We start from the raw sequence: 23,119 nt of genomic DNA on the forward strand, positions 1-23,119 counted from the left end.
GTGCAACGACTTCCACAAGAAACGGGATGATGACGATGGCGAGGAGTTGAGGGTTTTAATAAATGGACGGTCACCTTGACGCTCTTGAACGCCTCAAGGCATTTTTTTAATTCTCGACCAGACTTTGGAAGCCCCGGGCGAAACGGCTGCAGAGTTGCGCCTTCAGACTGGCCAACTCGTCCCTCGTTTGGTTTGTGCGTTGAGAGCTTCGAAGCTAGAAGGAAGGGCACGGCTACCTACCTGTCCCCGAAGTGGTCTTGGTAGCGGCCACGATCTCTGTGATCGAAGCCGTGGAAGCGATCCTGCCGGCTGAAGTCCGAATGGTATCGGTCATCCATGGCCATCCGCTTTGGTTCTGGCCAGTAGCCATCGTCACGGCTGCAAAGAGTCCAGATTCAACAGGTTATCAGCGCCCCGGTTCCAGACAAGACTTGGGTTACCGTTACAGCAATTTATTTCTAAGCTGTGTGTTTACTTTTTAGAGGTTTGGCCTGTCTTTATTCAGTAACTCAAGACAGCCAACGTGCATAATATGCCTTCCTTTTTCTCCACAAAGCTCCTGTGAGGTGGGCTGGGCTGAGAGAAGAGAGAGGGAGGGACCGGCCCAAAGTCATCCAATCAGCTTTCATACAGAATAACAGAGTTGGAAGGGACCTTGGAGGTCTTCTAGTCCAACCCTTTGCTCCAGCCATTCCACACAGTTATTCAGTCTCTTCTTAAAAACCTCCAGTGTTGGAGCACCCACAACTTCTGGAGGCAGGTTGTTCCACTGGCTAATTGTCCTCCCTGTCAGAAAATTTCTCCTTAGTTCTAGGTTGCTTCTCTCCTTGGTTAGTTTCCATCCGTTGCTTCTTCTCCTGCCTTCAGGAGCTTTGGGGAATAGCTTGAACCCCACCCCCACCCTCTTCTATGTGGCAGCCCTTTATCACATCAACCCTAGTCTTTTTGTGGACCAGACTAGACATACCCAATTCCTGCAAATATTCTTCCTACGTTTTGGCCTTCACTCCCCTGATCATCTTTGTTTCTCTTCTCTGCACTCTTTCCAGACTCTCGACATCTTTATTTATAACACGGTGACCAGAACTGGATGCCGGATTCCAAGGGTGGCCTTGCCAAGGCCTTGTAAAGAGCCTTGGTGGAGCAGTGGGCTAATGCCTCCTTAAGTAACACCAGCTGCCTGCAATTAGTGCAGGTTCGCATCCCACCAGGCTCAAGGTTGACTCAGCCTTCCATCCTTCCAGGTAGGTAAAATGAGGACCCAGATTGTTGGGGGCAATTAAGCTGACTTTGTAATAATGCCGCTTGGGGGGGGGGGGCGAAAGCCCTAATAAGCAGGCATATACATAGAATGAAGGCTATTGCTAAGCACATTGGTTTGTGCTTAAATTGTAAGCCGCCCTGAGTCTTCGGAGAAGGGCGGGATATAAATGGGATTAAAATAAATAAAAATAAAATAAAGCGGGACTAAAGCTTCACGTGATCTTGATTCTGCCCCTCTGTTAAGGCAGCCTCGGGCTGCGTTGGCTTTTTTTTTTTTGGTTAATAATGTTAGGGCCAACAGATTGCAGGGTCAGAGCTGAAAAGAGCAGGGGACAAAATGCCCACAAGGTAGAACGCTTACAAAACCGGCAGGCATTTAACAGAAGCTCCGAGTTTGACTTCAACGCAAAGAACAGCCAGGTGCCATGTCGGCGCTCCTGCCTTACAAGCTGACACTCCTCTCTCTCTCACCGTCCGTCGTGGTAGGGCCTCCGCAAGGCCGAGCGGCGCTCCTGCTCGTAGCGCAGCTGCTCCTGCTGCCGCCGCAGCTCCTCCCGCTCCCGGTGGATGCGCTCCTGCTCCCTGCGCCGCTCCTGCTCGATGCGCATCCGCTCCCGCTCCAGCCTCTCCCGCTCCATCCGCTCCCGCTCCAGCCGTTGCTTCTGGATGTGCAGCCGTTCCCGCTCCTTTTGCAGCCGCTGCCTTTCGTCCGACTCCGGGGCCTCCTGGGAGTGCTGGTCCCGCTCCTTCCGCTCCCGTTCCCTGGGTTCACACACGGAAAGGGAGAGGCGGTTTGTGCGGGGGAAAATGGCAAGACGTGTCAAGCTCCAGGCCCGCGGGCCAGATCTGGCCCGTGCGGTTGCCCCAGCGATGGCGAGGGATCGGCCCCTGCTGCCCTGGCCCTTCCCAGCCTGGCTGGTGCAACCCAGGATCCCACAACCCACACAGTGCAGGCAGGTCTGAGCGCCGTGGCCGCCAGCCCGGCCCTCCGAGCAGCCAGCGCAGGCAGAGGCGCGAGGAGGGGGAGGCACGCGATCCAGATGCGTCGGGCAGCCCCCCCACCCGCCCCATCTCTGAGCAAAGCTCCTCCAGTGGACCAGACCCCAGCACCCACCCTAGAACTACACCCCTCTGCTGGAAACCCCTGGCTCTCCCAACCAGCCTGGCAGGCGCCCCCCCCCTCCCGACGTGAGAGACATCGAACTGGCCAGCCCCACCCAGCCACACCCGACGTCAACGCTGCTAACTTCGGGCATTTTTGCACTGACCACAGATGGAGACGCAGCCGTTTTCTTCTTTTTTGCTTTTAGAGTTAGATGATGCTTTGTGGGGGGGGGGGGGGAAACGTGCGCGAGAATCTAGCTAGACATAATAACACGGGGCCTAGTGTGAAAACCAAGGTTGAAATAAGAGATGATAAGAATTGGGCTGGAAAGCTGGAGGGAAAACCCATGTCTCAAACTAATTGGGGAATGGGATTTATGACTGTTAACTGGAGGAGGGAATTGTGCTTTGATACTACGTGTTGATACTACGTGTTAGTGCCGATGCTATGCTACTCAAATAAAGGATTCTTTAAGGCAGGACTTTCCAACCAGTGGTACGGGTACCACCTGTGGTACGTTGGCACCTGGCAGGTGGTACGCGACCATCCTAGAAAAGTGGTAGCGGGGGAGGGGAATGAGCTGAACTGGTGGCAGCACCGCACAAGCCTGAGCAAGAGACGGCTGGAGCTGCAGGGCTATCGGCTCAGCGGAAGCTCCAGGATCAGCGCCAGGATCCAGCTGGAGCTCCGCATTGATCCTGGCGCGTCCGCTGAGCCCAGAAGAAGCGCCGATCAGCTGGAATGTTGCAGCATTTCCAGGGTCTTGGGATTTACATTCAGATGCTTGGCAAATGATTCATATTTATGACGGTCACAGTGTCTCAGGGTCATGTGACATGACCAAAACCTGCAGCAGCCACCCAGCGAGGGGGCGGGGGAAAATAAAAACCAAACACCCCCACCCCACCCCCACTGCCAATCCTCACAACAATGAAAACCTCGGACAGGAGGAAGAGCGCTGCCGGGCGGGCAGGCAGGCGTCTTGCTCGGCTGTGGCTTGGGGGGGCACTTTTTTCAGTGCCATTGTAACTTCGAACAGTCACTAAGCGAACTGTTGTAAGTCGAGGACCACCTGTACTTCATCACTTTTTTCCTCTTTTTTTGGTCTGTTAGACATATGGTGATAGCCTACAATGTTGGGTTGAAAATATATAAACCATGATGTTGTGACTTTAAAATGTTAATTGGCCAATGGGTGTGTAAGTGTTCTCATGGCCATAAGAGGGAGCTAGGAACGTAGCTTCTCTCTCTCTGAATTCACTGCTCTCTACTACTACTGTTTTTGCTCTATTTTGCTGTACTGTTGGTTTACTACTGTGATAAAGCTGAACTGTGTATTGACCTCTGGACCGGTAAGAAGACTTTGTATTTTGGATTACTCCTTGGACTGTTGCTATTGTGTATGACCTGGACTGTTTATTTTTGACCGTGCATTTTTGTTCTTACACCACCTCAAAAGTAAAATACTTTTTGTTCTTCACAACTCAGTGTACTCTTGTGGTTACTGTGTGACTCTTACTGCTCTCAGTACCCTTCCTTGTCTGTGCAACTCCTTGGTAGCACAAGGAGCCCTCTGCACAACAATACCTAACATGGTCATCAAGTTTTTGACACCTTGCTAGGCAACTGGTGGTACTCGAATGTTGCCCTATCCTAAAAGTGGTACAATGGGTGAAATGGTTGAAAAGCCCTGATTTAAGGTAAACAATGCCTCGAAGTTCTTTGAAGAGTTTCATCTGTCAGAACCATGACACCCTAGCCAGTCGGCCGCGAGGACCCCATCACACACACACACACGCCCACCCCCCAAGGGCAACCACAGTGCTGATTTGGCCCTCAGTGAAATCAAGTTTGACACCCCTGGACTAGAAAGTGTTAGCATTCCCTAAATTGTTGACTTTCAGGTATCTGTGCAGGGAATGATGGGGACCGGTCCTTCCTCTCTGGAGGAAACCATCTTGGGATACGCCCTCCTCTGCAACTGAATTGTAGTGGAATATAGGTAGTCCTTGACTTACAACCATTCATTTAGTGACCATTTTTTTTAAAAAAATGACTTCTGATGGTTTTTCACACTTACGACCGCTGGCAGTATCCCTACAGTCATGTGTCAAAATCCAGATGCTTGGCAACTGACTCATATTTATGACGGTCACCGTGTCTTGGGATCACGTGACCCCCTTTTGCGACCTTCTGACAAACAAAGTCAATGGGGGGGGGGAAGACACCGGATTCACTTAACAACTATACTAGTAACTTAACAACTGCAATGATTCACTTCTGGCAAGAAAGGTCGTAAAATGGGGCAAAGCTCACTTGGCAACTGTCTCGCTTAGCGACAGAAATTTGTGGCTCGGTTTTGGCCCCATAATAATTGTCTCAGATTGAGGTCTACACTTGGCCTTTTCCGACATGCGAAGGACCATTCTAGAAGAACAGAACAGGAATAGTCCTCAATTTACAACTAATCAAAGTTAAAGCAATGCGGAAAAAAGTGACCTAGGATCCTCCTCACACTTACAACCGTCACAACGTCACCATGTTCACACGGATCAAAATTCGGGCGCTTGGCAACCGGCATGTCTCTACAATGGTTGCAGCATTTTGAGGTCCCATCATCCTCATTTACGACCTTCCCAGGCGGCTTCCAAGAAGAAAATGGGGTAGAGCTGGATTCACTTAATGACCGTGCGATTTGCTTAACGGCAAATTTAACAACCGTGGCAAAAAAAATTATAAAAGCAGATGTGGCTCACTTAACAACCACACTGCTTAGCGACCAAAGTTCAAAGATCAAAGAACATTCAGCCATTGTTTTTTTCTAAAAAGTCTATAATAATGAGAACTCTTGAGAAACCTATATGCGGGTCAAGAAGCAACAGTGAGAACTGGACACGGAACCACTGATTGGTTCAGAATTGGGAAAGGAGTCCGGCAAGGCTGTATACTGTCACCTTGCCTATTTAACTTATATGCAGAGCACATCATGAGAAAGGCAGGGCTAGATGAATCAAAAGTTGGAATAAAGATTGCCGGAAGAAATATCACCAACCTAAGATATGCAGATGATACCACTCTAATGGCAGAAAGTGAAGAAGAACTAAAGAGCCTCTTGTTGCGGGTGAAGAAGGAGAGTGCAAAAGTTGGCTTGAAACTTAACATTAAGAAAAAGAAGATCATGGCATCCGGCCCTCTCAATTCCTGGCAAATAGATGGGGAAGAAATGGAGGTAGTGACAGATTTTATTTTCCTGGGCTCCAAGATCACCGCAGACGGGGACTGCAGCCAAGAAATTAAAAGACGCTTGCTCCTGGGGAGGAAAGCCATGGCAAATCTAGACAGCACACTAAAAAGCAGAGACATCACCCTGTTAACAAAAGTGCGTATAGTCAAGGCGATGGTCTTCCCAGTTGCAATGTATGGCAGTGAAAGTGGGACCATAAAAAAGGCTGAGCGCCAAAGAATTGAAGCCTTTGAACTATGGTGCTGGAGAAGACTCCTGCGAGTCCCTTGGACTGCAAGGCGATCAAACCGGTCAGTCCTAGAGGAGATCAACCCTGACTGCTCTTTAGAAGGCCAGATCCTGAAGCTAAAACTCAAATCCTTTGGCCACCTAATGAGAAGGAAGGACTCACTGGAGAAGAGCCTAATGCTGGGAAAGATTGAGGGCAATAGAAGAAGGGGACGGCAGAGAATGAGGTGGCTGGATGGAGTCACTGAAGCAGTAGGCGTGAGCTTAAATGGACTCCAGAAGATGGCAGAGGACAGGAAAGCCTGGAGGAACGTTGTCCATAGGGTCACGATGGGTCGGACACGACTTCACAACTAACAACAATGAGAACGAAGCATCGGCACTCATGGATGGATGCCAGAATCTGAATTTCCCTCCCCTGAACACATCTATCATACACAATTCCCTCCCTTAACTACACGTCATAAATCACATTCTCCAATTAGTTTAACATGCAAGTTTCACTTCCTTTTTAACAACCCACCAAATTCTTCTCTTCTCTTATTACAAACAGTCTTGAGATACATTCTCCCTACTCCCCCCAGCATCCACTAATTCTAGCTCTAAAAATAATATATGAGGTAAAGGAAGGCTACATCCCCCTGTGTTGTCAAGCAAGAACATCCGATGTTAGCAGCACTCACATTAAGGTAGCCCCAAAGAAGAACTAGGTGCCCTCAAGGACAGAATTTGTGAAATCCCAAATTTAATGGACCAGGCTCTCTTGCTCTAAAGCAGGGGGTCTCTAAACTGGGTAATTTTAAGACAGGTGGACTTCAGCTCCCATAATTCCCCAGTGTGCACGGCTGGATGAGGAATTCTGGGAGTTGAAGTCCACAAGTCTTAAAAGTTGCCAAGTTTGGAGACCACTGCTCTAAAGCAGAGTTTTCCAACCTTTCCAGGCTCAAGGCCCAGAGGGGAGAGCAGCTTCCAAATTACTGTGTGCATGTGCACGAACGCAAATGGGGCCATGCCCACTGGCGCAGTACTAGCGGCCACATTTGCGCATGCGCTGACGCCATGCGCATGTACTAACGGCTGTGCACCCCTGGGGCGGCTAGCGGCCATTCGTGCATGGGCAAATGGCCCACGCACAGGCACCCCATACTAGCGGCCCATTCACGCATGCACAAACGGGGGCACACACGCCCCCCCGGCACTATCAGCCCGCTCGTGCATGAAAAAACAGGGCGAGCACCCCCCCCAGTAGCTTTTCCGTTCGCGCCCGCGTGCACGCACAAACAGGGCCGTGGGTGCTAGTGCGAATGGGGGGGGATGCACATCCATGTGTGCATGCCCTGGTCAGCCATTTCTCCGGCCCTCTGGCTAAGAGCCCGTGGCCCAATACCAGGCCGCAGCCCATAGGTTGGGGACCCCTACTCTAAAGTGATGTGAGCTAAATCCAAAGTTATTTCCAAGAATCTAAATTCTGGCTATGGCTAGAATCTGAGATATTGGCAAATCATTGTAGAGGACAACGACAGAGGCCTTCTATGTCATGAGAAGTTGCTCTGTATCTAAAACCAGGCAAGGCAGATATGAAACATTGCTTTTTTTTCCCCCCAATTAAAAGTATGAAAGTGATTTGTTTACAGTCCCTGCATCTGATCATGGAGAAATTCTGAGTCTTACCTAAAAAGCAATTAGCTAAATATAATGTTGAGAAGCGTTTTATGTTGCGGCCGTTTAGATTTAATTTGGTATTACTTTTTCCGTTGCAATCTAGTACTTTCTTAAAAAGGACAAAAAGTTTCCTTCTAACAGGAAAGGCGGAGGGGGAAGAAATGTGAATTTAACTTGTAGCTAGCTTGGGTAACTTTTAAAGCATTAATTTTAATTAGCTTTGCTTGCAGTAGAAATTAGGTTGACTGACAATATAGCCTTAACATTTACTGCTCTATCCTGCTGGGTTATAAAATTATTTTTATTTTGTACTCTTAGGGCAAAGACTTCAGACACACCATTTCAAAGAACTGCAGTCATCCTGGGGAAAAACAGAGGTGCTTTTAAGTCTTTTGTTGCCCCAATCTCAACTCAGTGGCCATTCTATGTGCGCTCAGTGGAACGTATCAGGATAGAGGACATTTTAATACTTAAATGTTAACGCAGACAGGTCTTCGACTTATAAGTGTCTAGTGATGGTTCAAAGTTACAATGGCACTGGGGGGAAAAAGTGACTTATGACCGTTTTTCACACTTGTGACTGTTGCAGCATCCCTATGGTCACATGATCAAAATTCAGACACTTGGCAACTGGCTCCTATTTATGAAAGTTGCAGCGTTCCAGGGTCAAAGCAGGAGATTGTGAATTCCAAGTCCTGATTTAGCCATGATAGCTATCTGGGTGACTTTGGGCCAACCACCAGGAGACGGTGAATTCTAGTCCTGCCTTAGGCATGAAAGCCGGCTGGGCTAGCCAACCACCAGGAGATGGTGAGTTCTAGTCCTGCCCTAGGCATGAAGCCCACTGGGTGACTTTGGGCCAATCACCAGGAGACGGAGAGTTCTAGTCCTGCCTTAGGCATGAAAGCTGGCTGGGCTAGCCAACCACCAGGAGATGGTGAGTTCTAGTCCTGCCCTAGGCATGAAGCCCACTGGGTGACTTTGGGCCAATCACCAGGAGACAGAGAGTTCTAGTCCTGCCTTAGGCATGAAAGCCGGCTGGGCTGGCCAACCACCAGGAGACGGTGAGTTCTAGTCCTGCCCTAGGCATGAAGCCCACTGGGCGACTTTGGGCCAATCACCAGGAGACGGAGAGTTCTAGTCCTGCCTTAGGCATGAAAGCTGGCTGGGCTGGCCAATTGCCAGGAGACGGTGAGTTCTAGTCCCACTATGGGCATGAAAGCCAGCTAGGTTGGCCAGCTCCGGACGGCGCCCGATCTGCGCTCCTTTCACCGCGATCTGAAAACATACTTGTTCGAGCAAGCCGGCCTGGCCTGAGGGGGGATTGGTGGGGTTTTTTATTATTTTTATTGGGGCTTTTTACTATGTACCAATTGTATTTTAATCGGGCATGCATTTAATTATCTTTTAGTTTTTGTAAATTTCTGTGTTTTATTCTTGCCCTGTACACCGCCCTGAGTCCTCAGGGAGAAGGGCGGTATAGAAATATTATTAAATTAAATTAAATTAAATTAACCATCGGGAGATGGCGAGTTCTATTCCTGCCTTAGGCATAAAAGTTGGCTGTGTGACTTTGAGCCAGTCTCTCTCAGCCTAACCCACCTCACAGGGTTGTTGTTATGGGGAGAGTAGGAGGAGGAAGGTGTGTAGGATAAGTTCGCCACCTTGAGATATTTGTAAATATAATAAAGGTGTGACATATGTATATATAAATAAAATTTTAAATGAATTTTTTTAAAAAAATCCAGCACCCTGAACCCACCTGCCAGATTGGGGGAAAGGAGAGAATGCGGAAGTGAAGTAAGTGTGTCAAATGAATGGAGTGTGTCAAATCCTGAATGGAACAGAGAGGGAGGGGTAACAGAGAGGGAGGGGGAAGGAGAGGGAAAGAAAGGCTCCTTCCAATATTAATAATTACTTGTCACGCGGAAAAAAAAAAAGACACCAACAACATTTAATCAAGAGAAAGAGCCCCACCAGCCTGTGGACATACGATCCATTAAGTGGAAAAAAATGCCGCGTTCATACATAATAATAATAATAATAATGTTGGAAGGGACCTTGGAGGTCATCTAGTCCAACCCCCTGCTCAGGCAGGAAACCCTATACCATTTCAGACCAATGGCTGTCCAGACTCTTCTTAAAAGCTTCCAGTGTTGGAATATTCACATCTTCTGGAGGCAGGTAGTTCCACTGATTAATTGTCCTAACTGTCAGGAAATTCCTCCTTAGTTCTAGGTTGCTTCTCTCCTTGACTAGTTTCCATCCGTTGCTTCTTGTCCTGCCTTCAGGCACTTTGGGGAATAGCTTGACTCCCTTTTCTTTGGGGCAGCCCCTGAGATACTGGAACACGGCTATCATGTAATACATAACCAAGAGCTCTTTAAAATATCCGCTTGCAAGGGAGAAAGGTGGAAGATTTCACTCAGCAAACTGAATCAACCTCCATTACGCCCAAGCAGAGCGAGGATCCCCGGAGGAAAGCGACAGCTGCGTAATAGATCATGTCAACAGACCGCAGATTCATGCCAAGGTAATCCTCCCTGGTTGTTGCCCAGAAACAGGAGGGTTTCAAAGACGGGGAATAGAGCTCAGCTCGGCTGGGGCAATGTTGGACTGGAGCCTGCTGAGCTGCGACAAGGAGGCACGAAAAACAAGAAGCGTTTAAAAAAAAAACAACGGTCCAGTGCTACACAACCGATGCAAGGCGGCTCTTTCGTCCACTTTTGAAGTGAGCCAGGAATGGCGACCTCAGCGTGCTGTTCACAAAGGACTTAGAGAGACGTTCGAAGCGATCGAAAAGGATCGCTGACAGCCCAGCTGACAGCTCACCAGGCTGATGATTTGTTTCCAAACAGGTTTGTTTATTCGCAGGGGTGTGTCCAACCTTGGCAACTTTAAGAGTCGTGGACTTCAGCTCCCAGAATCCCCCATGCTGGCTCCACAAGAAGCAAAGGATGGGAACTCACCAAGGAGAGAAGCAACCTGGAACTAAGGAGGAATTTCCTGACCGTGAGAACAATTAGCCGGTGGAACAACCTGCCTCCAGAAGCGGTGAATGCTCCAACACTGGAAGTTTTTAAGAAGAGACCGGACAGCCATTGGTCAGAAATGGTATAGGGTTTCCTGCCTGAGCAGGGGGTTGGACTAGATGACCTCCAAGGCCCCTTCCAAGTTTATTATTATTATTATTATTAAGCGAAGGTGTCCACAGGATACAACGCTCATTAAAAGAACAAAAACAATGCAAGCTCCGCCCATTTGTTACACTGGGTGCAGCATCCCAAGGGATGCCGGTGGTCCTCGACGTACGACCACAATTGAGCCCAAAATTTCTGTTGATACGCCGGCCAGTTGTTCAGTGGGTTTTGCCCCATTTTACCAATTTTCTGGCCACGGTTGTTAAGCCAGTCGGGCTTCCCCACTGACTCTGCTTGTTGGGTTGCAAAAGGGGATAAACGTGACCCCGAGGATGCCGCGACCTTCATAAACGCGAGCCGGCGGCCAAGCGTCTGAATTTTGATCACGGGACCGCGGGTACGCTGCAACGGTGGTAAGCGTAGGGTCCAAAGTCACTTTCTTTCGCTGCTACTGTAACTTGGATCGGACACCGAGCGGATGGCTGTTAAAGCCGAGGGACGCCCTTGCCACGGCGACCGTTTGGGGGTCAGGAACGTGGCGAGGAGTCGACGCCAACCCACCTCCTCCGTTCTGTCTCCCGGATCTCCCGCTCGCGTTGCCTCTGGCGCTCACGCTCGCGCTGCTCCTTGATTTTATCGAACGACAAGATGTCTTGCTTCTCTTTGCTCTCCGACTTGCGGTCGTGGCTTTTGGTGCTCTGGAGCGAAGCAGAAAAAGGGGAAAGGGGGAAATGGAGCTCGTGCGTTTTTACGCCCAGCGCCTTCAGCTTCTGAGCGGCTGGGCGCCCAGACTCTGCAGCCAAGAGCACCAGGGGGTAGACTTCAGAAACCGTGGGCACTCCCTCACTGGAGGTTTTTAAGAAGAGGCTGGACAACCGCTTCTGACATGGTATAGGGTTTCCTGCCTGAGCAGGGGGTTGGACTAGATGACCTCCAAGGTCCCTTCCAACTTTATTATTATTATTATTAAGAAGAGGGCGCTCCCTCACTGGAGGTTTTTAAGAAGAGACTGGACAACCGCTTGTCTGAGATGGTATATAGGGTCTCCTGCTTCAGCAGGGGGCTGGACTAGAAGACCTCCAAGGTCCCTTCCGGGCCCTATTCTATTCTATTATGGCCTGCCCCATGTGCTCCAGCAGAATCCTACTCCAGTTCTGGATGCTGTCAGCCAAGGGATTGTGCCTGGTGGGGTCCAAGAGAAGGGCCTTTTCTGCTGTGGCTCCCATCCTTTGAAATATCATGCCTCGAGTTGCAATTCTCCCCTCTCGTTTTCTGAAAAAGCCTAAAAACCTGCCTTGGCCAACCAGCCTGGAATCCCAAAATGGGGGCATCCCATTTTGGAGTTGGTTAGTAGACTATCGTGTTTCCCTGAAAATAAGACCGGGCCTTATGTTAAATTTTTGCTCCAAAATACATATTAAGGCAGGGGTAGGCAACCTCGACTCTTTTATGACTCATGGACCTCAACTCCCAGAATTCCTGAGTCAGCATAGCTGACTCAGGAATTCTGGGAGTTGAAGTCCATGAGTCATAAAAGAGCCGAGGTTGCCTACCCCTGCATTAGGGCTTATATTCGGGGAAATACGGTGCTAAATGCGTCCGTCTGGCTGACGGGCTTATTTTTGGGGTGGGGCTTATATTACGAAAAAATCACGCTAGGGTTTATTTTTCCGGTTGCGTCTTATTTTCAGGGAAACACGGCAGTAAACGTGTCAGCTCCACTCTGTCTGCGCACTGTTTTTTTTTTTAAATAATAATCTGTTTTCATATTGATTTTAACGTTTTCGCTTTTAAGGTCCGATGTTTTAATCCTGCAATTGTTTTGTCCTGTCATTTATGACGTTCTAAGGCACCCGGAGCCACTTGGATAGAGAGAGACGGAGAGCATACAAATTTAAATAAATAAGTCATCAATCAATCAATCAATCAATCTTTCTACCAATTTTGCTGGAAAGCCATTTCGCCCGACGTGGCTTAAAAAAAAAAATCAATTATAATAGACGCCGTTTGAGAAGTCAATCCCTGGGGCCAACTTTCACCAGCTAGGAAGGTTTGAATAATGGGTGCGTGGTCTTGACCCTTCTACATTACATTATGGCGAAACGCAAAGACTTACTCTCTCTTTTGAGGTGGATGCGGTTTTCACGCTAATCACCGGCTCCCCTTTGGATTTATCCATAACCACTGTTCGCTCGGTTCCTCGGCTTCCTAGAGTGGCACAAAATGACACAAAACACAGGACAGCGTTTCTCAACCTTTGCAACTTTCAAGACGACGACGTGACAATTTTCCGCTTTCAGAATTCATGCCTTTGTGGCCTTCACCGGCTGCGGGATTCTGGGAACGGAAGTCCAGGCCTTGTGAAGTTGCCAAGCTTGAGAAACACTTATCCAAGGAGTTGTTATTATTATTATTATTATTATTATTATTATTATTATTATTATTATTATTATTATTATTATTATTATTATTATTATTATTATTATTATTATTATTATTTATTAAATTTATATACCGCCCTTCTCCCGGAGGACTCAGGGCGGTGAACAGGGCATATAAATAGAAATACAAAAGTTAAAAAAGGATTAAATAATTGCCCAATTAAAACAATCACAATATAAAACCCATTAAAACCCTAACGTTCCCCCATCAGGCCAGGCCAGCTTGTTCAAATAAATGGGTCTTTAGCCCGCGCCGGAAGGAGCGAAGATCCGGTGCCATCCGGAGCTCAACCGGCAGTTGGTTCCATAAACCCCTGGGGGCCACCAGCCGGCATTCTCTGACCGGAGGCACCCTGAGGAGGCCCTCTCTGTGGGAATGCACAGGGCTTTGGTTAAGTGTCCGTCGGGCAGGTGCAGATTTCAAATGCAAAAAGATACGTTCAGACGAAGGAATCAGCCTCGAAACCATACCGCAATGGAAGTTTTAATTCATTACCTGATTTAACGGACCGCGAGCGTCCAGATGACCCGTTTTTCTGCTCTTCTGTCCCTTTTTCCTGCTTTTCATCTCCGCTGCCCTCCACTCTTTGAGACTCGTTTTTGTCGTTTTTTTCTTCTTTAAGGCTGAGAGACCTACCAACAGGATCAAAAACAGCAGCTTAGGCTCTTATCCGACGTACCTCGTGAGTCAAAATTCATCGCTTTGATCTCTGGGGTAAAAAGAGCACCACCAGGTGATGCCTCGCCAAAGTACAATAAAAGCGGCGTTCAGATATAAATCTGGAAAAAAAAACCAGCTGGTAGGGTATAAACCTAGCCTCCTTCCTATTTTCCTGAAATTCTTAGCCACAAGAAGATCACAAGCAACCATACAGGTAGGTCCTCGCCTTACAACCACAATCGAACCACAAATTTCAGTTGCTGAGCAAGACAGTTGTTAAGTGAATTTTGCCACATTTTACCATCTCTCGTCCCACAGTTGTTACGTGGATCGCTGCAGATGAGAAGTTAACAACACAGTTGTGAAGTGAACCTGCCTTCCCCATTGGCTTTGCTTGGCAAAAGGTGATCATGTGACTCCCCCCCCGGGACACGGAGGGAGACAGTGCCACCGTCATAAATACGAGTCAGTTGCCAAGTCTCTCTAAAGTTTGATCACATGATCTCGGGGATGCCACAAGGGTCGTACGTGTGGGGAAACGGTCGTTAAGTCCCTTTTTTCCGTGCACTTGTGACTTCGAACTGTCACTAAACGAATTGTTGTAAGTCGAGGACTACCCGAATCCATCTCTGAGAAAAGAGTTTGGGGTGGCGGAGAAAGGGCTGGAACAGAAACCGGGAGACACCGAGTTCTAATCCGCCCTTTTGAGAGAAAAGCCAGTTAGGCCAGCCCCTTTCATTCTCTCTCAGTCCAACCCACCTCACAAGGTTGTTGTGGTGGGAAAATTAGGGGAGGAGAGTGTCAGGAGGGTGCGCTGCTTGGAGTTGATGGAAAATAAAGACAGGATATAAATTCAAATCATAAAACAAATCAACCTCAGCTCTATAAAAGTGGTTCCGTTTCAGAAAGAGGCTTAAATTAGGTCTGCCTGGATTCTGCTGGCTATAAGAGACGACAGAGGCAGCCCTTTTGAGGGAATGACTGAGTTGCTGGGCTAGAAAGCGGGGGAATCAGGGGTTCTTGTCCCCACTAAAAAAACCTGGTCATCTACATCCAAAGTGATTTATTGGCCGACTTTAAACATGTACAGAAAGAACACATATTTAACTTCTTGGTATCTATCCCCTGTTGGGATAGACCAGGGGTAGGCAACCTTGGCTCTTTTATGACTCGTGGACTTCAACTCCCAGAATTCCTGAGCCAGCGTGGCTCAGCTTGGAAACCTCTCCCTTCCCCTCAGCGTAGCTGGCTCAGGAATTCTGGGAGTTGAAGTCCGCGAGTCATAAAAGGGCCAAGGTTGCCTACCCCTGAATCCTAGGTCAACCTTGGCATCTCTATGATTCGTGGACTTCAACTCCCAGAATTCCTGAGCCAGCGTGGCTCAGCTTGGAAACCTCTCCATTCCCCTTCAGCGTGGCTGGCTCAGGAATTCTGGGAGTTGAAGTCCACGAGTCATAAAAGAGCCAAGCTTGCCCACCCCTGGGTTAGACAATAAATCCTGTAATTCTCCCTCAGCCAGGGCTACTGAAATGACTCATTTTGTAGGGAAAATAGAAGGCGATTTACACAAAATAAAGGCAGGGCATAAATCTTAATAAGAACGTGGCCCAATTCCCGTTTATCGCCGCCGCCTTGCTGAGAGAACCTGCTTAACGCCCTCAAACCGCAACTTGTCTGAACCAGCTGAGATTCAAAGCTGCGGCCTGTCCGCTCCCCGTAGAAGAGAACCGCCCGAAAACGGAGAGGATGAGTTAAGTCCTGTTTTACTTTTCTGATTTGGAGTCGGTCGAATGCCGCCTGTCTTTTTCCTTCTTGCTGTCACTTTCTCTCTTCTCGGCTAACGGCTTTTTGCCAGCGGGTTCGTTTTTGGCCTGGAATCAAGACAAGGAAAGAGGGTGATTTGGGGGTCCAGTCTGGAAGAGCGGAAAAAAAAAATCAAACAGCAAGCAACCGTCCCTGTTCTGAATCGCAAGCAGGATGAGGTGTGGGGTGGGGGGGGAGGGGGGGGAAGAAGCACAGTGCAATCATCTCCGAATGCTCCACGCAGAAAAAAAACAAACATAAGAGGTGGAAGAAGGTGGAAAGGTTAAAATTCCTCTCCTGGGTCTTTCCTTTGACCTTAACGTGTGCTAAAATGTATGCAGAATAATTCAACAGATTGTGTGTGTGTGTGTGTGTGTGTGTGTGTGTGTGTGTGTGCTTGGTTGTTTTCTTGCAGACGTTTCATTAGCCAACTAGATAACATCATCAGTGCTAGAAGGGAGCATGGGGTTGTGGAGAGGAGGAGGAGGGGGAGGGGGAGGGGGAGGGGGAGGGGGAGGGGGAGGAGGAGGAGGAGGAGGAGGAGGAGGAGGAGGAGGAGGAGGAGAAAAAGGGCTGTGGGGTCGTTGGTGCTCTCTGAGCTTGGTTGTTTCCTTGCAGACGTTTCATGACCCAACTAGGTAACATCATCAGTGCTCTTCTGATGATGTTTCCTAGTTGTCTCATGAAACGTCTGCAAGAAAACAACCAAGCTCAGAGAGCACCAAGGACCCCACAGTCGTCATCGTCCTCCTCCTCCTCCTCCCCCCCCGCAAACCCCACTCCCTTCTAGCACTGATGTTGTCAGCTAGTTGGGTAATAAAATGTCTGCAAGAAAACAACCAAGCTCAGAGAGCACCAAGGACCCCATGGTCTTCCTCCTCCTCCTCCTCCTCCTCTTCCTCCCTGCAAACCCCACTCCCTTCTAGCACTGATGATGTCAGCTAGTTGGGTAATAAAATGTCTGCAAGAAAACAGCCAAGCTCATAGAGCACCAAGGATCCCACAGTTGTCTTCCTCCTCCTCCTCCTCCTCCTCCTCCTCCTCCTCCTCCTCCCTGCAAACCCCACTCCCTTCTAGCACTGATGGTGTTATCTAGTTGGCTCATGAAACGTCTGCAAGAAAACAGCCAAGCTGAGAGAGCACCAAGGACCCCACAGTCCTCCTTCTCCTCTCCATAAACCTCACCCCCCCCCCCTTCTAGCATTGGTGAAGTTACCTAGTTGGGTCATGAAACGTCTGCAAGAAAACCACCCAGCTCAGAGAGCACTAATAACTCCACCGTTCAAGCCTGAGCTACAAATATTCTCTTTGTCAATAACTCAGCAGGGTAACATTTCACCAATCTTCTGCCGGTAGGGCTGGATCTACGTAATCACCTAGAGCCGGGGGTAGGCAACTTTGGCTCTCTGATGACTCGTGGACTTCAACTCCCAGAATTCCTGAGCCAGCCGTGCTGAGGGGAAAGGGAGAGGTTTCCAAGCTGAGCCATGCTTGCTCAGGAATTCTGGGAGTTGAAGTCCACCAGTCATGAAAGAGCCAAGGTGGCCTACCCCTGACCTAGACCAACGTGATGACCTCTAAGTAGGTTGGGACCAACACTCCCAGAGTTCCTCATTAGCACAGCAAAGAGAATTCTGGGAATTGAGGTCCCGAGGAATCTGAACGATCTCAAGTTAGGGAAGGCTGTTTAGTTGTGGCTGATCAAGGAGTCATCACCGTGGCCAGGATCCACGGGCCATCTCTGGACCTTCCAGCCTCTTTCCTATCAGTGCCAGCTTACCTACTGCGTGCTCCTCTCCTGGCTGGCACTGATATTGGCTGGGACTAAAGTAAGTCCTCGACTTAACAACAGTTCATTTAGTGACTGTTCAAAGTTACAACAGCTCTGAAGAGAAGTGACTGAGGGCCATTTTTCAGAGTTATGACTGTTACGGCATCCCCAGGGTCCCGCGATCAAAATTCAAGACGCTGGGCAACCGACTCGTATTTACGACAACTGCGGGGGTCCCTGGGGGGTCACCTGATCCTCCTTTTGCGACCTTCTGGCAAGCAAAGCCAGTGGGGGGAAAAGCCAGATTCACTTAGCGACTGTGTTACTCGTTTAATGACTGCAGCGAGTCACTTAACTGGTCGGCGAGAAAGGTCGTAAAAGGGGGCAAAATTCACTTAACAGACGTCTCCCTCAGCAACGGAAAGGTTGGGCTCAATTATGGTCGTTAAGCCGAGGAGTACCTATTACCTTTGGATTTCGTCACTCAGGGAAACACTCACTCTTTCCACCGAAATCATCTTCCCGTGCAGTTCTGTCCTATGGAGGTGGCTGATGCATTTGGTGGCTTCCTCAGACGAGGACATGGTGACGAAGCCGTAACAGCGGGCCCCGGGGCTGCGGGCATTCGTGACTATTTTAGCACCTACCACCTTGAGAGAGAGAGAGAAGGAGAGAGAGAGAGAGATGGAGAAAGAGAGGGAGAGAGATAAAGTAAGATGGCAAATACCGACTGGGTTTACACATCACGCCTACTAGCTGTTGTTTATTTGTTTGTTACCTTCTAGGAGACGTAACATGTAAATGAAGACTCAATCACCTAGGCCAAAAGTATCTAAAAAAGTGATTTAATCTTTTTAAGATATGTCCTGGGAGAAGGCTTCGCAGTATCTGAAGCAGAACTAGATCCTGTAATAGCTTTATACCGTATAGTATCAACTGTTAACTCTCAAAACTCTTTTATCCACTACGTAGTCTAAATGGTCTGTGATTGATATATAAACGTGTGTGTGTGTGTGCGTGTGTGTATATGTGTGTGTGTGCATGTGTATATATATATGTGTGTATGTGTATATACACACACACACACACCGTGTGTATAATATATACACACACACACGTTATTTGTATATGTGTGTATAGATATGGATATATCTATATCTATATCCACATCCACATCCTTCCATCCACTTAAGTTTGACTCAGCCTTCTACTCTTTTGAGGTCGGTAAACTGAGGACCCAGATTGTTGGGGACAATATGCTGACTCTGTAAAGCACTATGGAGTGGTATATAACTAAGGGCTATTTCTATCTATCTATCATCTATCTATCTATCTACCTACCTACCTACCTAACCTATCTACTGACTACCTACTTACCTATCATCTATCCATCATCCATCCATCCCACCTACCATCTACTTACCTATCATCAACTATCTATCTTCCATCCATCTACCTACTTACCTATTGTTGTGATTCAGGGTCAGCCTGTGGGTTCGGCAGTTGGGTCGGATGACTCAGATGAGGGGGAGGAGGGGGGTGTTGAAGAACTTGCTGATGATGGCTTTGAGGCTCCGCAGAGCCCCCAGCCAGGCCCCTTCCACCTGGTGGAGACCCAGCTGTGTGAGCCTGACAGCGTGGATGAAGATGACCCACAGCTGGCCCTGTTCAAGGACGCCCGACGCAGGAGGCAGTCAAGTAGGAGCAAGCAGAGGAAGGCTGTGGGACTTCTCGGAAGGAGGCAAAGAGAGGCCACGCCCTGAACTCTTTATAAAGGGAATGTTTGGGGGAGGGCTGGTTTGCTGAAAGCAACCGCTCCGATAGTATTTCAAAGCTCCGGTATCTTGTTTCATGTTTTGTTTGTGTAATAAATTTGGCAGACGTATTCCAGCCTTTTGCCATCTGTAAAGGGGTTGCCTTTTCTGCAAGGCCGGTAGCAGGCTGGTACAGAACACCTATCATCTATCTATCATCCATCCATCTACCTACCTACCATCTATCTACCTACTTACCTATCATCTATCTATCTATCTATCTATCTATCTATCTATCTATCTATCTATCTATCATCTATCTATCTATCTATCTATCATCTATCTATCTATCTATCTATCTATCTATCTATCTATCTTTCTATCTATCTATCTATCTATCTATCTATCTATCTATCTATCTATCATCCATCCATCCATCTACCTACCTACCATCTATCTACCTACTTACCTATCATCTATCCATCCAGCTATCGTTTGACAGCGGGCATCAGAATTTCATTTTTTAACGTGTGCCAGTGTGTTCAGAGAAAAAAAGTGACGATAAAGATTATCTTATCTTTATTTAGCCATGGTTTATTAACTAAATCATGACAATCCACTAGGCTTTAAATGCTGTTTCCAAGCCATATCGACGTGCTGCGTTTACTCCACGCAGCCAGTCAAAAACAAGCAGATCACATTATGGTTCAGCATAATGTGTGGAACCATCCATTGCTTGCTGACGTTTGTTGCTGCTCAGTCAGTAAGTCATGTCCAACTTCTTCAGAGCCCCATGGACCATAGCGTGCCACCCCCCACCCCCCCAAAAAGAAAAAGTATTTTATTGGCAAACTTTAAAATTGACCAGGGGAAGACATTTTTGACATCTTGATGCCCCCTGTCTGTTAGGTAATAAATCTTGTGATTTCTTCTTGGCTATGTAGCTTGGAATTTGGGAGTTCCAATGGCTGTCCTAGAATAACTGCTTGTCAGGACAAAATTTGCAAGGGAATAATTATGCGAGTATCCCATAGATCTGTCTGTGAGCAACCTTCCATAGCAAAGGCAGATGAATAATACCAAAAAAACCCTCCACTTAAATAAAAATATGGAGCCACAGTGACCCAGAATAACCCTTAAAGGTAAAGGTTCCTGTTCTGTACCAGCCTGCTACCGGCCCTGCAGAAAAGGCAGGGACAACCCCTTTACAACCGGCAAGAGGCTGGAATTACGCCTGCCAAATTTATAGCTACAAAAACAAACAAGACACGAACCAAGAAACAAGAGCTTTAAGAAACATGAACCATCCCAGCGGTTGCCTTCAGCAAACCAGCCCACCCAGACATTCCCCTTATATAGAGTTCAGGGCGTGGCTTCTCTCTGCCTCCTTCCGAGAAGCCCCATTGCCTTCCTCTGTTTACTCCTAATTGACTGCCTCCTGCATCGGGCGTCCTTGAACAGGGCCAGCTGTGGGTCATCTTCATCCACACTGTCAGGCTCACACAGCTGGGTCTCCGTGGTGACCAAGTGGGAGGGGCCTGGCTGAGGGCTCTCATCAGCAAGATCTTCAACCCCCTCAGCAAGGTCTTCAACACCCCCCTCCTTCTCTGAGTCGTCCGACCCAACTGCCGAACCCACAGGCTGACCCTGAATCACAACAGTTCCCCCGCACATGGGTGCTAGTCATTTCTGACTCTAGGGGCCGGTGCTCATCTCCGTTTCAAAGCCGAAGAGCCAGCGCTTGTCCGAGGACGTCTCCATGGTCATGTGGCCGGCATGACTAGACACCAAAGGCGCACGGAACACTGTTACCTTCCTACCGGAGTGGTCCCTATTTTTCTACTTGCGTTTTTACGTGCTTTCGAACTGCTAGGTTGGCAGAAGCTGGGACGAGTAACAGGTGCTCACTCTGTTACGCGGCACTCGGGATTCAACCCGCCAAACTGCCGACCTTCTGACTGACAAGCTCAGCGTCCTAACCCACTGAGCCACTGCGATAATAACCCTTAGGTCGGGTCTTCTTGTTCAAATTTAAAATTGCTATTTTAATCGAAACATTTATCTGGCAAAATTGCCGACTTGAACTGACGAAAACTTTTAGCCACCCCACTTCTATTTCTATTCACCCTACCTTGCCATATTTGCTAAACAGGTTCTTCAGATCAGTCGCTCTGGTCGAAGAGGAAAGACCACTGACCCACAGATTTCTGCCAGAGCTAGCAGTGGAGCGACCTATGTTTTAGGGGTGGGGGGAGGAAACAGAGAGGAGAAGAAGACATCAATTACTACAACATGCTCCAGGTTGAAAAATCCCCCCCAAACGTAGCAGATTGCCTTGGTGGAACCCTTGATGCTCTCTGAGCTTGGTTGTTTTCTTGGAGACGTTTCGTTACCCAACTAGGTAACAACATCAGTGCAAGAAGGGAAAAGGGTTTGCTCTTGGTTTACATACTAACTAGTGGTTTGCTCGTCAGTGTTGCTGGGAATGTTCTTGGGGGCTGCTCAATTCGGCTGTTGTTTACTGTTTGATTTGTTTGCCTGAGCTAGTAAGTTTGAAGACCACACACACCCCACCAACACTGACAGGGCAAAGCCTCTGTATATAAATAGAGAGCGAACCGCTTGTAACACTGATGACGTTACCTGGTTGGGCAATAAAATGTCCGCAAGAAAACAACAAAACTCAAAGAGAGCACCACAGATCACCTCTCCCAGATCTAAAGCTCACGGCGACGATTTGCAAACCCTTTGCAAGCACCTTTAATACATTTCGATCTCAGGAGAAAGGAAAAAAACCTCCTGGATTCTGGAACAGTGGACCAAGCCAAGATGGCTGACTGACTTACAGACGCTCCGCACTCGGGGTCCAATTACTGAATTAACCTACTTGCTGAAGTCACCACGTGTTTTGACAAAGTAACAGACTAGTTTGCATTTCATGCTCAACCAGAAAAATAGTAAAAACGACAATAATAGTAATTAATAGAGTTGGAAGGGACCTTGGAGATCTTCTAATCTAATCCAATCCCCCTGCTTGGGCAGGAAACCCTATACCATTTCAGACAAAAGGCCAACAGTTCAAATCAATAAGCAACTTCTGCACAATTTGTAGCCTGTTCACGGGGATTTTTTAAATTTCCCATAATTTAATAAATTTCAACGACAAAGCCCTCGTTTTAAATGATGCTGCTAGAACCAAGAAAGATAGGGGAAGGCGAGACAGGAGATTTTTAATGAATCGTGCACTTCTAAACCTCAAAAACATGTTTGCTACATCATTAGGTCCTAACTTCAAAAGATATGCTAGTTTTTGCACCAAACTCTGAAGTTGCATATCTTGTACAGGTAGTCCTTGACTCCCAATGGTTTGTTTAATGACCGTTCAAAGTTACAAGGGCACTGAAAAATGTGACTTTCGACTATTTTTCAGTTACAACCTTTGCAGCATGGATGGCTGAGGAATTCTGGGAGTTGAAGTCCACAAGGCTTAAAGTTGCCAAGTTTGAAGACCCCTGATGTAAACTATTATAGGTAAGAGAATGAGCCAATTATGTCCCAACTCTGGCGATGTTCCTGAATGATCAGCTCCATCAGCAGAGACAATAGTCAAGGATGATGGGTGCTGCAATCCAACGTCTCCAGGGCCATCAGTTCATTAGGGATCAGCAACAGGGGGGGCTTTACAAACCAACCAAATGTACGTAAGCAACGTCAGGGAAATGACTGAGCACAAAGATGCGGCCGCTTGCTTTGCTGAGAAAAAAAAATAAATTTTGCTATTTCTATTAAGTTCGTCCGGATTCACAGGAAACTTAAAACTGCACAGCCAGGACTAAGTATGTACAAGTTCGTCCTCGGCTTGCAACCGCTGACGGGACCAAATTTCCCGTGGCTAAGTAAGACAGCTCTTAAGTGAATCACGCCCCATTTTCGCAAGCTTTTTGCCAAGGTTGCTGAGTGAATCACTGCGGTCCGTAAGCGAATCGTGCAGTCCTGAATCTCAAATGGCTGTCCAGTCTCTTCTTAAAAACTCCCCAGTGTTGGAGC

General features: G+C 47.9%; 1 protein-coding gene across 1 annotated transcript in view; it reads right to left on the reverse strand.

Annotated features, from left to right (window-relative positions):
* SAFB2 (scaffold attachment factor B2) overlaps positions 1 to 23,119 on the reverse strand; it is a 55,802-nt gene that overhangs the window by 9,712 nt on the left and 22,971 nt on the right. Inside the window, exons 9-16 of the mRNA XM_081320901.1 lie at positions 21,204 to 21,304; positions 17,819 to 17,968; positions 15,512 to 15,615; positions 13,580 to 13,716; positions 12,759 to 12,850; positions 11,204 to 11,340; positions 1,735 to 2,025; positions 241 to 378 (exon numbers count right to left, since the gene is read on the reverse strand). Of these exons, the coding sequence (XP_081177027.1) occupies positions 241 to 378; positions 1,735 to 2,025; positions 11,204 to 11,340; positions 12,759 to 12,850; positions 13,580 to 13,716; positions 15,512 to 15,615; positions 17,819 to 17,968; positions 21,204 to 21,304 (1,150 nt within the window). The remainder of the gene's footprint in view (positions 1 to 240; positions 379 to 1,734; positions 2,026 to 11,203; positions 11,341 to 12,758; positions 12,851 to 13,579; positions 13,717 to 15,511; positions 15,616 to 17,818; positions 17,969 to 21,203; positions 21,305 to 23,119) is intronic.

Source organism: Vipera berus (assembly GCF_964194415.1).
Source record: "Vipera berus genome assembly, chromosome: 1".
Taxonomy (NCBI): domain Eukaryota; kingdom Metazoa; phylum Chordata; class Lepidosauria; order Squamata; family Viperidae; genus Vipera; species Vipera berus.